This window comes from Tursiops truncatus, chromosome X, assembly GCF_011762595.2.
Source record: "Tursiops truncatus isolate mTurTru1 chromosome X, mTurTru1.mat.Y, whole genome shotgun sequence".
Classification (NCBI taxonomy): Eukaryota; Metazoa; Chordata; class Mammalia; order Artiodactyla; family Delphinidae; genus Tursiops; species Tursiops truncatus.
In genome coordinates this window covers 113,429,689-113,444,652 of record NC_047055.1, presented here as the reverse complement: position 1 = coordinate 113,444,652, position 14,964 = coordinate 113,429,689, and the positions used below count along the sequence as shown (strand labels likewise).

Sequence of the window (14,964 nt, the reverse complement as noted above, 5' to 3'; positions counted from 1 at the left end):
GATCCACCAGGGAGTCTATCTGGTGAATGACATGAGTCTTGTTTATGTCACGCATGTCTTAAAGACACCAGAAATAAAGGCCATGAAAACGCGACTATGAAACGTGGGTGGCTGTGACCCCCCTGGACCCGCCGAGGCAAATGAGAGCAAACTGGCTTCCAAGGGAAGACGGGGCACAAGCAGGAAGGCTCCGGGCACTGTGGGGGGCTCGGGGCACGGCGCCAGGCCACCCACACTGTCTCCGGGATCTGCCATGCTGATGGCAGGGCTCTGGGCCGTCCCTACCTTCTCAGCCCAGCCCTCGTCCAGCTCCCTCACACCCCCCCCCCACCACGCTAAAGCCTGGTCATCTGTTCACACTGGCTTTCCTGCGCAGGCAGAGGGCCTTGAGCACCGAGTCACAGACAGAGCATCTCACACGTGCCGATGAATGACAGAAGGAACCATCTAGTAATCTGAGGAGAAAGGTTTGACATACCGACAGTAATAGGAAGGGGAGGGGATGTGGGAGTCCACTGGAGCAGAAATTGAGAGAGATTTTGGGCACTGTTCTTTTTTTTTTCTTTAGCGGTACACGGGCCTCTCACTGCTGTGGCCTCTCCCGTTACGGAGCACCGGCTCCAGACCCGCAGGCTCAGCGGCCATGGCTCACGGGCCCAGCCGCTCCGCGGCACGTGGGATCTTCCCGGACCGGGGCACGAACCCGTGTCCCCTGCATCCGCAGGCGGACTCTCAACCACTGCGCCACCAGGGAAGCCCCTGGGCACTTTTCTTTATGTAACTACTCTGTACCTCAGCAAGGAAAATATTATGGTTTCAAACAAATATGAAGCCAAGGCACTGATGTCCCGTGTAGACAGCGCCTGTGCACCACCGAGCGGGTAAGTGAGCCAAGACTCGTGTTCCAGACTCTCTCCCCCAGGGGCAACTACAAAGTGTTTGGCGTGGACTGAAGCGAGGCTCTTTAGCAGGAACCCTCCCTGCCTTGCCTCTGCTTCAAGAATACTGGTCAGTGCCGCATCCTGACTCTGGGGGGCACTGGGCACCTTGCTGTCCTCTCAAAGCAGCCTGAGCATCGGCTTTCTCCACCTTCACGCAAACTTCCACGCAAAGATCCAATGGCCAAGTTTCCATTTCAGAGGCAGAGTCATCACCAATCTAAGCCGTCACCCTCAACCAGCCAGAGCGCACCACGAGGCCACCAGGTGACTGTCCTTCAGAGTCCATTATCCACAGAAACGGTTTTCCCTGTTGTGTGTCATGCCCACCCCCCATCCCCGTAAGACACCTGGAGAGAAACTCCATCCATCAGGACCTTGGCAAGGAAAGACTGGCGAGGCCCTGCCGCATCAGGATTTGTCCTCACGCCTCTGCAAGCAAGGCCTCCAGCTACACCCCACCTGAGAGCCTTAAGGCAAAAGTGCTGCTGTGAGAAGGGCTTGAGGCCCCAGCCTGGCCCTGCCGCAGAGGGAAGCATTGAAGAGGGAGCACGGCACGCACTTCTGTGGCGTCTGGTGCTGCAGACTCAGCACGTGGCTCCCCCAGAACACGGTGGGCGTGCCGCTCCCTGCCGGCCGCCACCCCACGACGGGGGCGGGGGCACAGGCCTTCCAGAGGGACTCCCTGCCCATGCCAGCCCCAAAACAACAGTTGGCCCAGCTAGAAGAAGGGTTGGCTTCTCCTCTGCCTTGCTTCTTTTTGGTTAGATTCTGGAAGATGATGTGGGATATTTTCATAAGGCAGGAGAAATCCCTAACTCACGGGTGGCCAAGATAAAATCCTTGAAGACCATGAGCCAAAGTCAAGTGGGAGCAATTTTCTAAATGTTGGTGAAGGAGAACCGTCACGCAAAGGTAGCTGCCAGTAAGACAGCAACAAGCCAAGGAGGAAAGCAAGGCACGAGACAACCACACCTCTGCACAATGAGTTGTTCTATTTGCTACACACACATTTTGACCCACAGACAGACTGTACCGTTAAGATGTGCCCCTGGTCAAGGTCCGCAGCTGCTGGAAGGATCTTTTCATCTGGAAGATGTATCACCAGCTCATTGAGCCTATTCGGCAACTCTGCGAAAGCCAGTTTAAGCTGCCTTCTCACTTCACTCTGCACTCACAAGAGGAGACCAACTTCCGATACCTCCTCAGACTCCAGGAGACCAGATGCTGTGACAAACTTCCCAGCAAAATGAATGTAAGAAGATGATCCCAGGGCGCTCCTCGGGGGCGGGCACAGGATTCTGCGGCTTGGACGTATACTGCTTTCAGGTGTGTTACTGCCGCCTCCTCCCTGCCAGGGCTGCTGATGGGAAATGCTTTTGTGACAGCACAGGGGATCTTGGGCTCAGAGCGCCGAGGCCCTACTGCATGTGGCAGCCTGAATTGGGCAGCAATTCCTGCAGGTGAGAAGCCACCGCCTTCGTTAGGTAGGTCATTGTCCCGTAAGCCCCGCTGGGAGCACTGTCGTAAAAGAAGTGGCAAATGCCCGTGGCTTGGTCCTTCTCCAGCGTGTCCGTGGCACCGATCGACATCTGCAGCAGGAAAGGGCAGAGGCAACACGTGAGCAGAGCTGGCGCTACCGGCCTAACGGGGGGACAGATGGCCTCTGCTCTGGGCACCGTGTCCCCACCCGCCCGAGTTGGCAGCACATCACTGATTCTAGGATGGGAGGACGGCTTCTTCTAGCTCGACTTTGGTGCAGGCTAAGTGGCTGGTTTACTTGGGGCCAGACATGTCGCGAGGCTGGTGCTGGCACTAGAACCTATGCTGAAATGGGCCTGTCCATCTCCAAAGGGCTTTAGATCTCCCAGTGGCCACTGTGCCATTTTCAAACCAAATGGTTGACATTTTCCCACCATCTGTGATGACATTATCTTTGTTCAAGAATATTTCCTGTTGGTCACAGGATCTCCAGCCTCGACAGAGATAAATGCCAGCCAAGCCGGCTGCACTGCCGCATCCCCACCTTGGCTCTGGGCACACCCACCTGGTCCTGCAGGAACAGCTGGTTGGCCGTGTGCACGATCTGGTCCACATGGATGATGCCCCCAATGCTGTTCATCTCCGTGTCCGAGAGCAGCGTCAGCACCATGATGGCCTCCACCAGCAGCTGCCGGTACTCAGGCTGCGGCACTCGGTTCAGCACCGACTCAACGTGGACAGCAAACTTGATCTCCTGTGGGGTCATCTGCCAAAGGGACCAGCAGGGGGTCACGAGTGAAGCGAGCACAGACACAGTCCTGTCACCCACGCTGCCCACAGCACCCAGTGGCTCAGCGTAAACGCTGCCTCCTCTCCGGCCACTTTGCTAATTCTGCCCACAGGAATCCTCTGGGGCAGGAAGCTGAGAGCTCTGCCCTGGGCATCAGTCAGCCTGGTCCTAGCATTAGTCACCTATCCCGCTGGACTGCGACTTCCAGGGGCAGGGCCGTTTCTTATTTCTCTTTCTTCATTATTCCTTGTGGTGCACAGCATGGTGCCTTGGGTGGTGTAAAAACTAAAAGATCAATTTTTTAAAAGAATGAATGGGGGAAAGAAACCAGGGAAGATGACTGTTCTCTGCCGTGGGTCCCATAAGCATGGCGAGCAACTTTGCTCTTCTCTTAAGAGAGTTTTCAGAAACAAATCTGAAGATGTCGACAGTCCAGACATACTCTTTCTGAGGGGAAAGAGAAAAGATGATGCAACAAATGTGGGAAAAAAAACTTTGCAAAACTTGAGGGTTAAGTGTCTAGAAAGATCGGATCTACAAATGCCCTGTATGTAACAAGCTTGAAAGAAGGGCGAGTGGTCAGAGTCCAAGAAATAAAGCACTTAGTGAAAACTCACGGCGTTTGGGTTTTTCCCATCCTACCTCTCGCGTCGTCGAGGATGGGAGCACATAACCGTCGATGGACAGACCGTGACACTGGAGGCAGAACACACATTTCACATTTCAGTCAGATTCCAGAACGTGATTAAAAACGGCGCGCACACGCTCAAGTCGCTCTGCCCTGGAAGCCAGCACGAGGACTGGCACATGCCAGACTGTCGGAGTTATTTTTAGAGGGCTTGTTCTCACTGCCCACAGGCTGTGTTTTTCGATGGAACCAGCAGGCATCGTTCAGATCTCACCCGAACAACGCCCCAGGGAGCTGCCGGGTCCTCCTCTGTGGGAGCTCCGAGTTTCACTTGGCAACCCGGCCCTGGCGGCTGAGAGGCCCCCTTTGGTGCCAGATAAAGGGAGATGTGCATGTTTCCTGCTGGCGAAGTGATACTTCTATGCCTTTGCAGGCATCTATTTTTGAGATTTCTATAATAAGCACCAATCACAAAAGACTAGAGCACATGCACGCACACGCACACCCGTGTATATAAATAACCAGCGCTGGCTCAATACAAAATGCTTTTTCATAATAAAAGCATCTTGGTATGAAGCCGGTGGAAGCCCGGCCCCAGGAACAGTTCTGGGCTCACAGGCTGCCTCCTGACTCCCTGTGCCCTGGAGACAGCAGCTGCACCGCCTCCGTCCCAGGTGGGCTGAGGATGCAGCGGCAGCAAACGCTCCTTCCTCCTGACAAGAGGCCTCTTCGGGCCCTGCCCCCACGTGGGGACCGGAGTTCAGCTGTGAGGACAGGGACCCCTCTGACCTCTCCATGCCCAGCTCCACGAGGAGGACCTCACAGGGGACATAACGCAGCCGAAAGGGGCTGCAGTACGGGGTCTTAGGGATGCCTCTTCTCTCCTCGCCTCTTCTACTGTGAAATGAGCTAACAAAAATGGTTTAGGGAAAAACTCGGTCCTGCCTGTGGTTCTTGGTTTGCACAGAAGCTTCTAATGGAGGCAGACAGTCCCTCTGGTGGGGCCCAGGGAGACACCGGGACGCTCTGAGGCTGATGAGGGAGCGAGACAGGAGGCGGGGGCAGGGACCAAGGGGCGTGGCTCCTGCGGCTGTTCTGGGTCAGCCGGGTTACGGCGTTTCATCCAGAGCTTTCCCTGCCTTCTCTGGTTCTTGCCTACCTTCCGACTTTTCTGCGTTCCTAAATTACGTCAAAGGTGGCCCCCCACAACCTGGGCTGCCACCTTATCTGTCTTGTTGGGTTTCCAGCCAGTGTTTCTCAACCAGTGGCAATTTGCCTCCCGGAGGACACTCGGCAATGTCTGGGGACATTTTGGTTGTCACACTGGGGGGGGGGGGTGCTACCAGCATCTAGCGGGTAGAGACCAGGGATGTCACTTAACATCCCACAATGCACAGGGCAGCCCCGGAAGTGAGAATTACCCAGCCCCAAATGTCAGTGGTGCCGAGGGGGGAGAAACCCTGCTCTAGGCCGTGAGCTACCTAAGGTTGGGGCTTATGCGCCTGTTCTGCAGCCGCCTGCTACCTGTAGGTGCCAGCACGCCTCAGCACCAGTGCCTATGGAATGCAGCACAGTGGCCAAGCTCACCTTCTGAAGGATCTGCCACACCTTCTGGTAAAATCCCACGGGGACTCTGTTGATGGCCCCGTCCAGCCTTCTCCTGCGCAGCCACTGGCCCTGCTGCTCCCCCCAGCCGATGTGATGCCCACCTGAGTCTGATGATGACGTGCCCGTGGGTGAGGATGGGGTGCTGGACCTCTGCAAGACAGAAAAGGTGCGGCCTTCAGAAGCCTCACAGCCGGCACCCCCTGGCAGTGCTGGTCACCGAGAGGGCGGCTCCGTAAACCAGTCAACACCACCAGCTGGATTCACTCCTTCCTGCCCCGGTTCGTTTACTAAGCTCCTTCCGTGCACTCTTCCCAGCCCCCAAGAGGAAGTACAGCATAAGAAGCCCCTGACCCAACGGAGAGGCCGAGCAGGTCAGGGGGTGGGCTCTGGGGGGGCTGCAAATCCCGACTCCACATCGGCTGCTCCAGTCTCTAACTTGCCGCGAGCACGCTCAGCCTCATCTGAGCAGTGGGGCACAGGTGCGCACCCCGAGTGCAGATGCGGGAAACCCTGGGAGCACGCCCGGCCGTGGGGTCGGCAGGCACTGCTGCTGGAGGGCTTGGGGAGGTCTCGGACCTGGAGGAGGTGACTCCTCGGGTGCCGCAGCCCACGGAGACCAACGCCACAGTGACCACTTTCCTCCTGTGGTGCCGCTTAGAGTGGTGGTCACTCCCCTGCAGTGCAGCTGCCACGAGAACACAACACAGCGCAGGGCAAGGCTCTGGAGCCCTGGAAGGAGGGAAGGCTGGAACCCACGTTTGTGGCGGGGCCTCAGGGGCTATGGTATTTCCACCTTCCTTTTCAATCGCTTTCTACTTTGCCTGTTCTCAGCACGGCACTTTATCCTAATTTGGGGCGATGACCACCTCCGAGCCAGGAGCCTTTGCTGAGGCAGGAGGGGTATCACCTCCTTCCCACCTCCTCCCCGAGGCTGGATTTATTCCGGCCTCCACGAGGGAAGCGCTGGGGCAGGGCCAGCAGTTTTGCTTCTGCCTCGGGAGCCACAGGCCCGCCCACGACTGGGGAGGCAGCTCTGAGAGGCTCCCAGTGGGGCCTGAGACCAGGCCTGAAAGCGGTTCCCTCAGCGGTGGCCTCCCTGCGGCAAAGCTCACACCTGCTTTCTTCCCGTGGATGGATTCTCACCCCTTGGCCTCTGGGTCGGGGAAGGGATAACCTTCATCCTTACACATTATCTCTGTTCTGGACTACCTGGCACTTTCGTTTCTCAGTGTGCAACGTCAAATTTAAAGGTTTAAAATGCAATCCCAATGTCAAGCAGGCCAGCAGGGCAGGAGTCTTCTTGGAGCGCATTGAGACTTCATCGGATGTTATTTTGAAAAGGCTGTTAGGCTGGGTTATTCCATTGGGCTCATTACTGCCATTTAAATACGGCAACAATTAGATACAAATAAAAGTAATTACAGCCACGCTCATCAATGACTCAGCTGGTTTTCTGCCTCTAGTTTCGCAAGGAGGATTCAGACTCGCCTCTGCAATGAGAACACTTCCTAGCCTTCCATCTCAGCTGCGGCCTCAAGCCAAGCGGGGGGGGGGCATTCTGCGTACAAAGTGCCAATCAGCACGTGCTGGCAGTGGTTCACTCCCGTGACTCAACGGAAAGGCACATAACCACTGCCTCGAAAGTTCCAGAAGCTCCTGGGAATTGGTGAGAAAAGTGCTCCTCAGTCATACCCCACCGGGGAGCATAAGCAGAGCTCAAGATGGAAAAGCAGAGCTCAGTTCCACAGGGCCTCGGCGTGCTTTCTAGCCTCTACTCATAATCATAGTCAAGTGGAAACACTTAAACCTGTTCACATCTTCGGAAGTGAGGGAGGTGGTGGGAGCACGAGAAGGGCAACGAGAGGATTCAGACACCATAAACGAGAAGGAGGTGGCGAAGGGGACAATGGCTGGGACACACTGTTTACCACAGACTTGGAGGAGTGTGCGCTGCCGGATGGGGCCTGGCTCACAGAAAAGAGCTACAAAACAAAGAGAGTCCACTCAGTCATGTGCAATGACACCAAAGGATGCACGCAGAGAGAAGGAACATAGAACAGCCTCAGAAACAGCCAAGGAAGGAAGAGGCAGAGGATGCGGGTGGCCACAAGTTCTCACTCACCCCCCCAGGCAGATGGCCTGCAGAGCAGCGGGCAGAGCTCTGGGCTCGCGCAATAGAGGTCCCGGGAAATGCTTTCTCTGAGTGTGGAGTGTTCCCATATCTAGTCAGATGTGGAGGGTGCCTCATCAAGTTAGCACACGACTTATTTTCCAAACTCCCAGCCATGAAATGCTAATCTTTTATGTTAATTTTGGAAAGAGGATAATATACTTCTTTGATATAAGTGGCCAAATACAAAACTTGTACTGGCTAACTGAATCTAAACCCATCAAAGAAAAAAGGTGATCATTTTGTCCCCGTAATATGTAAGGAGGGCACTAAATGGAGACGGAAGGAACCACCCATATTCAGCCACAGTCAGCGGCCATCGGGATGTAGGTAACAAGAGGGACAGTGCCACCTAGTGGTGGGCAAAGGAAGATGTTTGGAAAATCTGTTCCTTACTTGGAAAGAGCATAAATTCGAATGAGACAGCGTGGACGTTTTTCCCTGGGACAACACAGAGAATCCGCGTGTCAGTATGTGACTCCTCTGAGCTCTCTCACAGAGACATTAAATCATTAGGAAAGGGGCTCTGATCTTCTGGATGGAGGAGGCGAAGGAAGTATGTCACAAGGGTGACATAAAAGAACAGTATCCTTACATTTTCTTTTCCTTCCAGGGTTAAACTCCCCCAGGCAATCTAGGGACAGGAAGTAGCAGTATTCTTTCTACTGCTATAATCAATGACCACAATCTATTTGTCCCTATTTCTTCCCTTTTTTTGAACAGAAACTCCTGCCGAGGCAGAACCCGGGACCATCCCTTTCACATAGCCTCCTGTAAAATCCAAGTTTGATACATGGATTTGTTTAAAGGCGCAGGGCTCTCCTGCTTTCAAGTCCAGTGCTCTGCCTGTCCCCAGGGCTGCCTCCCACAGCCTGCAGAGTCCCCTCCACCCAAGCATGTTGGACGGGCAGAACCGTTCTCCACCCACTCAGACTCTCTGTACTCACAGCCTTGCTTTCCCCATTCAAGCCAGAAAGAACATGAAGCACAGTAAAGGAGGAAACAAGACAAAGATGTTTCACCTGTTCATCAGCACTAAATCGCCTAGTCATCTGAAAGTAAAAATACATCAGAAGATAAACAAAAACCAGTTTCAAATCAAGGATGCCTTACTACTTCTATCACCCTCTAGATTGTCCAAGGAAGTGTTGCTCCAGCTGCAGGGTGTGACCCTCAGTGCCTCACAGACTCAATCTACTGAGTCATCATTTGAAATGGAGAAGAAAATCCGAGTGTGTCTCTCACTGCAGGTCACAGTCAGAAGGAAAGAAACTATTTCCTACTGTAGATCACTGTCAAGTCCTACCACAGTAACCGGCACATTAGGACTGAAAGGCTGTTGACTTGCAGTCCTGTGGGATCAGTTGAGAAGGAACTTACTGTGAATTAAATAAAGGTGAGCACAAAAGAGACACCTGTGGATGGTGGAAAATAAAGGTGTCTCTGTTTCACCTGAAGGACACATTTGATGGAGAGATGATTCAGTTACCTTTTGCGCGACTCTACTTTTTAAATGGCTGTGATCCATTTGAATGACTAGTTCTCGGGCAACAGGCAAACACGGGGAAGGGTATTTTCCAGAATGCTCGCATAACACCTTAACGTTAAGGATGAGCATGTGGTGGGTGCATGTGAGTGGCTCTGGGATGTCTGGGCACAGGGTGTGTTCAGATTCCAGGACAGAAGGGATGGCACGTCCTTTACAAAGCAGGCTGTACCCTGCATGCCTTGGGTTTCTATCACTTTCTGACTTGAGCCCAGATAGGAAAACCACTTCTTTCCTGGCGCCGAGAGCTCTTCTTACCTGTTTCATCTCACTCCTCAGCCTGTTGATGCCACTCCTCTCGGTTTTGGTGACTCCAGTATGTCCCACCTCATGGATGGAGATGGCAGGGCTGGATGTGGAGGAATGGATAGGCCGCACTGGAGAGGAAACACACACAGCGTTCTTAGAAACGATATTTTGTCCACCCTGAGAGGAATGCATGCATGTGCTTATTTTTTTAATTAATTATTTTATTTTATTTATTTTGTTTTTGGCTGCGTTGGGTCTTTGTTGTTGCGCGTGGGCTTTTCTCTGGTTGTGGTGAGCGGGGGCTACTCTACTCTTCGTTGCGGTGCACAGGCTTCTCATTGCAGTGGCTTCTCTTGTTGCAGAGCACGGGCTCTAGGCGCGCAGCCTTCAGAAGCTGTGGCTCACGGGGTCTAGAGCGCAGGCTCAGTAGTTGTGGCGCACGGGCTTAGTTTCTCTGCGGCATGTGGGATCTTCCCGGGCCAGGGCTCGAACCCGTGTCCCCTGCATTGGCAGGTGGATTCTTAACCACTGCGCCACCAGGGAAGCCCGCATGTGCTTATTTTTATCCGCGTCTCTCTCTCCCACTCGACCATGCACTCCATTAGAGGTGGCCGTGTCTGCCCTGGCCAGCGCTCTGTTTCCAGCACCTGGGGCAGCGCCTGCTACACAGCACAGGCTCAATATGTGTTTGAGTGGATGAGTGACAGAGCGAACATCACTTAAGCAGCATGCAGAAAACACTGAGTGGCCAGGAAACCCTTCAATGATTTGGATATGTTTTTTAAAATAATTTTTTACTTCTCCAAATGCACCCCCTTCCTTGCAGAAAACGGAGACCACCTAATTAAGGTCCAGCCTTGGGGCCGGAGAGGGAAGTCCTGGGAGAACAAGCCGACCAAAGGCTGGAGGTGGCGAAGACACACAGAAGGGGCAGGGAGGATCGTCACCTGGCTCCACTCTGCTGCCCGCCCTGCCCCCACTAACCGGTTCTCCACGGTGTGCTCACAACGATCATTCTTAAAGGCACGTGTGACCATGTCACTGTCCACCTCGAATCCTTCTTCAGGTTAAAGCCTCACAGGGGCACACAAAGCCCTACCGACTTGAGCCCACCCGCCGCTCTTAGCTGTCCCCTCCAGGCCAGCCACTCAGCACTGGGCATTGCACAGGCGGCTCCCTCCTGGCCTGCCTGCTCCCCTCTGCCAGGTGCGTCCTCTCCTTCTGAAGGCCCGACTCTAAGGTCATTTCCTCGGGCAGCATCCTCTGCGTGCCCTGCCTTCCCACCCACCCCACCCCCGAAGCCATGGGAGTAGGGCACTGCCCAGAGGAGTAGAGACAAATAAGGAGCCAAAGGACAGCACAGAGGGAGGACCCACAAAGGAGACACGACGATTAGCCAGAGAGGGAGGAGGGACACTGGGAGAGTGGAAAACGGAACCCAAAGGGGTCTGGGAAGCTACAGTGGGGCCTGTATAGAGTGGGCATTAGCTGAAAATACTCATCTCCGACATCTCAGGATGTAATAAAAATTCTAAGACTATTTGAGTTTCCTGATTTATAAAAATTGAACAATTACAAAGGACAATTAACAAATGATGCTGTACGCAAAAAGACAGGACCTCTTCTGGCCTTGCTTGCAATTAGACATATTTATGGTTTCAAGTGACATTACTCTGTTTAATAACAATTTTTAGTAATTATCTGTGTCAAACCACATATATTATTTTGATGAGCAGAACACATTAAATATTAATCTTACATATTTACATTTCAAGGACTGTGCATTTGAAAGAACTGAAAATTACTTTTGGAAAAGGATCTTGACCATTCCTCAGGAAAGGAGAAAACCCACCAAAACACACCTGATCGCACGATGCCGGTTTGGTTGCCTGCTGGTGCCCACTCTAAAGAAAAGATCCGAAGTACCCAATGTCCTTATTAAATAAAAAGAATGACAGCCCACACTGCATTTCTTTGGCTTGATGAAACAAATTCACAAATGTGTCTGCAAATCATTTCACCTTATTATGAGGAGGGTAAATGATAATTGCTTCAATTATAATTAGGGAGCATTTGAGAACAGAATTCCACCAGGACTTGGGCGATTATATTTCCTAGCACTGCAAACAGGGTTCCGGTACAGATAAAAAGTGAGAGAGAGCAAGAAGGGGACGAGGCAAACTCACTCAGCAAGAAGGTGCTGTGAGGCTGCAGAGGGCTTTTATCTGGGCCCATGAAGGGTGATGGGGGTCTAACTGAAAACCAACCCACACTAAAGGTGGGGCCCTCAGGTGCTGGGAAAAGACAGCCCTTGCATGCTGACACCTTGGTCACCTCACCTGCTCCTAACCCCTGTGCACAAGTGACAGTGCCTGGACCAACTGCAGAAGGAGGGAGGCCGCAGGCCAGGGTGTGCACCACGCCCACATGGGACCGCAGCTCTCCCAGCCAGCCGACGAGGGGTCACAAAGCCCTACAAGTCACAACCTTAAACCTAGAACTCTGTCCATCTCAGTGAAGTAGGAACCTGCTACCCAAACATTATGTCCCGAATCGTGATTACTGGTGTTGATCTGTATAGAAATGAAGCAGTTCCAGGCCACGCTGGACACGTCAGTCCAGCCCTGTCTGACCCCCTCCCCTCAGTAAGATGGGCATTTACTTACCGCTTCTTTCAACACCAAACTCCTTTCCACTTAAAATATGGTGTAGGAGATTTTTCATATCGAAAGGGCTGAGGTTCATCAAACTTTCAGAAGCTTCTTCTCCTAAAAACAAACATCGTGTAAGTGTCCCGACACAGGCCTGGTGGCAGGGGAAGGTAGAGTGGCGTGGGCGTGGGGTGGTGGTGGAGACAAAGGGTACTGTGGGAGGTCTCCCTGCTCAGGATCACCTCTCTACTGCTTCAGGACTGAAAGGTACCGATCCTTGGTGATTCTAAATGCTGCTATTTAAGTTGTATATTTTCTTAACTCAGACGCATAATTTTTCTCACTGTAATAACCCCCAATGTTGGAATGCACCTTGCAGTTGATTTACATATTTAAATTGGTAGGATTTCTCCCAGCAGAGGTTTTATGAAATGGGGGGGTGACATCTTACCACAAGGAGAAACAGGAACTCAGATGTCAGGAGCAGAGCAGAAGATTCTAGTACCTCATTTTCCCTAACCTATGAAATTCAACACCCTGTGCTGGTTGGTTTGGCGGAAGTTACATCTAAACGAGAGAATCTGGTGAAGCCGTGAGCCCACCCAAAGGCTCAGAAGCCCTGGTTCCAGAATACTTGAGCAGGGCTCCCCAGGGGCGGGTGGGTGCAGGAGCTGTGGGAGCCGTGCGTGAGAATCGCACCTGAACAGTTCAGGCTCCGCGCCAGCTCCGTGGCCATCACCTGAATGATGAGTCCAACCCGGAGTCTGAGCATCTCCACGAAGAGGCTGGGCTGTGCCCTGACATACATCGCCAGGTAAACCACAATCTCCTGACACAGACAGACGTGGAGACAGGGCTTCAGAGACTGGCTGGTGGCGGAGAAGCCCCTGCTGCCCCGAGACAGCCCTGCCCCTCCGTGGCCAGCTGACCTGTGTGAGCACGGCGATGCTGATGTCCTGCCCGCTGGCTTCGTAGATGAGTTCTGTGAGCTCCTCGGGGGGAAGAGGCCTAGGAAGGAGCGTCAGGACACAAACACCACGAAAGATGCCTCCTAGTCCTCTATGGAATATCCTCATTTTCCTGCTGGAAGTGCTCGAGTGACAGTGTCTATAAAAAGACTCTCTTCCTGAATGGTGGACAGCACTGATGTTTTCCCCCCAGGTACCGCCCCCAGACCTGAGGCCCCAGGTTGAAAACTTACGCAGAGATGGTCTTCTCCCGGGGTTCTGGCGGCAGGCCCACCGTGAGCTGCTTCTGGTGCGACAGCAGGTCCGTGCAGGCCTGCACATTTAGGAAAAGGGGGAGGGGGAGGAAGATTAGCAAAGCCGGTGGGGAAGGACCACTGCCAATAAGATCATAAATTTACCTTTACAAACTTCATGACCCATGCTGCTATTTATTTGAAAATTCATACACAGACCCCAGACTGAGCAACCCAGCCAGAGTTGGGTCCCCGTGATCTTTGTCCCCAAAATGTGGTCCCAGGCCTGGCTCTGCAGGGCCTATTAGTGGGTATTTTATGCTCACCCCCTGTAGCAAACACACTGGATTCCCTGATATTCCATAAGGAGGATGAGTTGCTATGAGTCTTAAAATACTGATGTTAAGAGTTAATGACCATATTATAGTCCTAAGTTGCCAGTTTCCCCATTATTCACATATAATAAATACCATCACCTTACTAAAACAGTGAACTTGGGGACTTCCCTAGTGGCACAGTGGTTAAGAATCCGCCTGCCAATGCAGGGGACACGGGTTCGAGCCCTGGGCCGGGAAGATCCCACATGCCACGGAGCAACTAAGCCCGTGCGCCACAACTACTGAGCCTGCGCTCTAGAGCTCGTGAGCCACGCCTACTGAGCCCACGCGCCATAACTACTGAAGCCTGCGTGCCTAGAGCCCATGCTCTGCAACAAGAGAAGCCACCGCAATGAGAAGCCCGCGCACCACAATGAAGAGTAGCCCCCGCTCGCCGCAACTGGAGAGAGCCCATGTGCAGCAATGAAGACCCAATGCAGCCATAAAATAAATAAATGAATGAATGAATGGGGGAAAAAAAGAACCTGAATGTCATAGAAAGCAGTTCTGGATTTTGCAGGGCCTTGGGGTTAAAATACTGATGATGATTGTATTACAGATGTGCAGAAATAAGAGAGCTCTGTTTAAGAGGGTGCAGGGCCACAGAGCATTTTCATTTCATTTCTTGGTAAACCCTTTTCTGCAGCTAAGGAGTAACAAAACTAATCAACTTGAATTTCATTTCCTCTGCCTGTCTTCCAAGAGCAGTGGGAGGTCAGGACAGAAGGCCCAGCTCCGTCTGTATATTAAACAACGTGTTTCCTTTACAAATGAAGGTGCTTGCCTCCAGCTTTCCTAATAGGAAGACGGCACCGGGCTAGAGAAGACAAACAGACACCCTTCACGTGCATGGTGGTTCTGACCTCAGCCAGGACTTCCACTTTCTTCTTGAGTAGGCCAGAGATGTAGCGGATCAGACCCCACTCCTGGTTCAAGCCGGCTTTTCCATAGAGCTCACTGAGGAGGTTGTGAACAGTGACCCCGTGCTGTCCAGAGAGATTTGTGTCCCAGCTGGGACCCCTGTCAAGACATGGAAAACCCCAGAAGTATGGCCCAGAACGTTTCAAGGCCAGATTCTCTTACAATAGAGCTCACTTGGCAGGGAGGGGAATGAATCACCACGCATTCTGCCAAGTGCCTGGGGGCTTCCCAGTGCCTTTGAGTCTCACCGAGAGGGCTGCGTCGTCTTCTGTCTATTTGAAACAGAAGCCTAACATCAGGAAATGATGAGATCCTGGCCTCACCCAGCCTTCTCATCTTGGGAGGGCAACACTAGTAGGTAGAGAAGGGGATGGGAGTCTGTTCACGGTGAGTCTGGGTAGCT

General features: G+C 52.9%; 1 protein-coding gene across 16 annotated transcripts in view; it reads right to left on the bottom strand.

Annotated features, from left to right (window-relative positions):
- Positions 1-1,914: 1,914 nt before the first annotated feature.
- The window catches only part of PHKA2 (phosphorylase kinase regulatory subunit alpha 2), an 82,219-nt gene continuing 69,169 nt past the window's right edge, over positions 1,915-14,964 (bottom strand). For 4 of the 16 annotated variants that reach the window (XM_033849910.2, XM_033849902.2, XM_033849903.2 and 1 more), the window contains 13 exons: positions 14,810-14,833; positions 14,504-14,660; positions 13,264-13,343; positions 12,992-13,169; positions 12,762-12,891; positions 12,078-12,179; positions 9,421-9,539; positions 8,639-8,668; positions 7,375-7,428; positions 5,426-5,596; positions 3,853-3,906; positions 2,986-3,186; positions 1,915-2,530 (listed from right to left, as the gene is read on the bottom strand). In XM_033849910.2, the coding sequence (XP_033705801.1) occupies positions 2,360-2,530; positions 2,986-3,186; positions 3,853-3,906; positions 5,426-5,596; positions 7,375-7,428; positions 8,639-8,668; positions 9,421-9,539; positions 12,078-12,179; positions 12,762-12,891; positions 12,992-13,169; positions 13,264-13,343; positions 14,504-14,660; positions 14,810-14,833 (1,471 nt within the window). In that variant the 3' untranslated portion in view covers positions 1,915-2,359. Of the gene's footprint in view, positions 2,531-2,985; positions 3,187-3,392; positions 3,658-3,827; positions 3,907-5,425; positions 5,597-7,374; positions 7,429-8,638; positions 8,669-9,420; positions 9,540-12,077; positions 12,180-12,513; positions 12,630-12,761; positions 12,892-12,991; positions 13,170-13,263; positions 13,344-14,503; positions 14,661-14,809; positions 14,834-14,964 lie in introns of those variants that run through there. The other 12 variants (XM_073799586.1, XM_033849908.2, XR_012329390.1 and 9 more) reach the window with 12 other exon arrangements.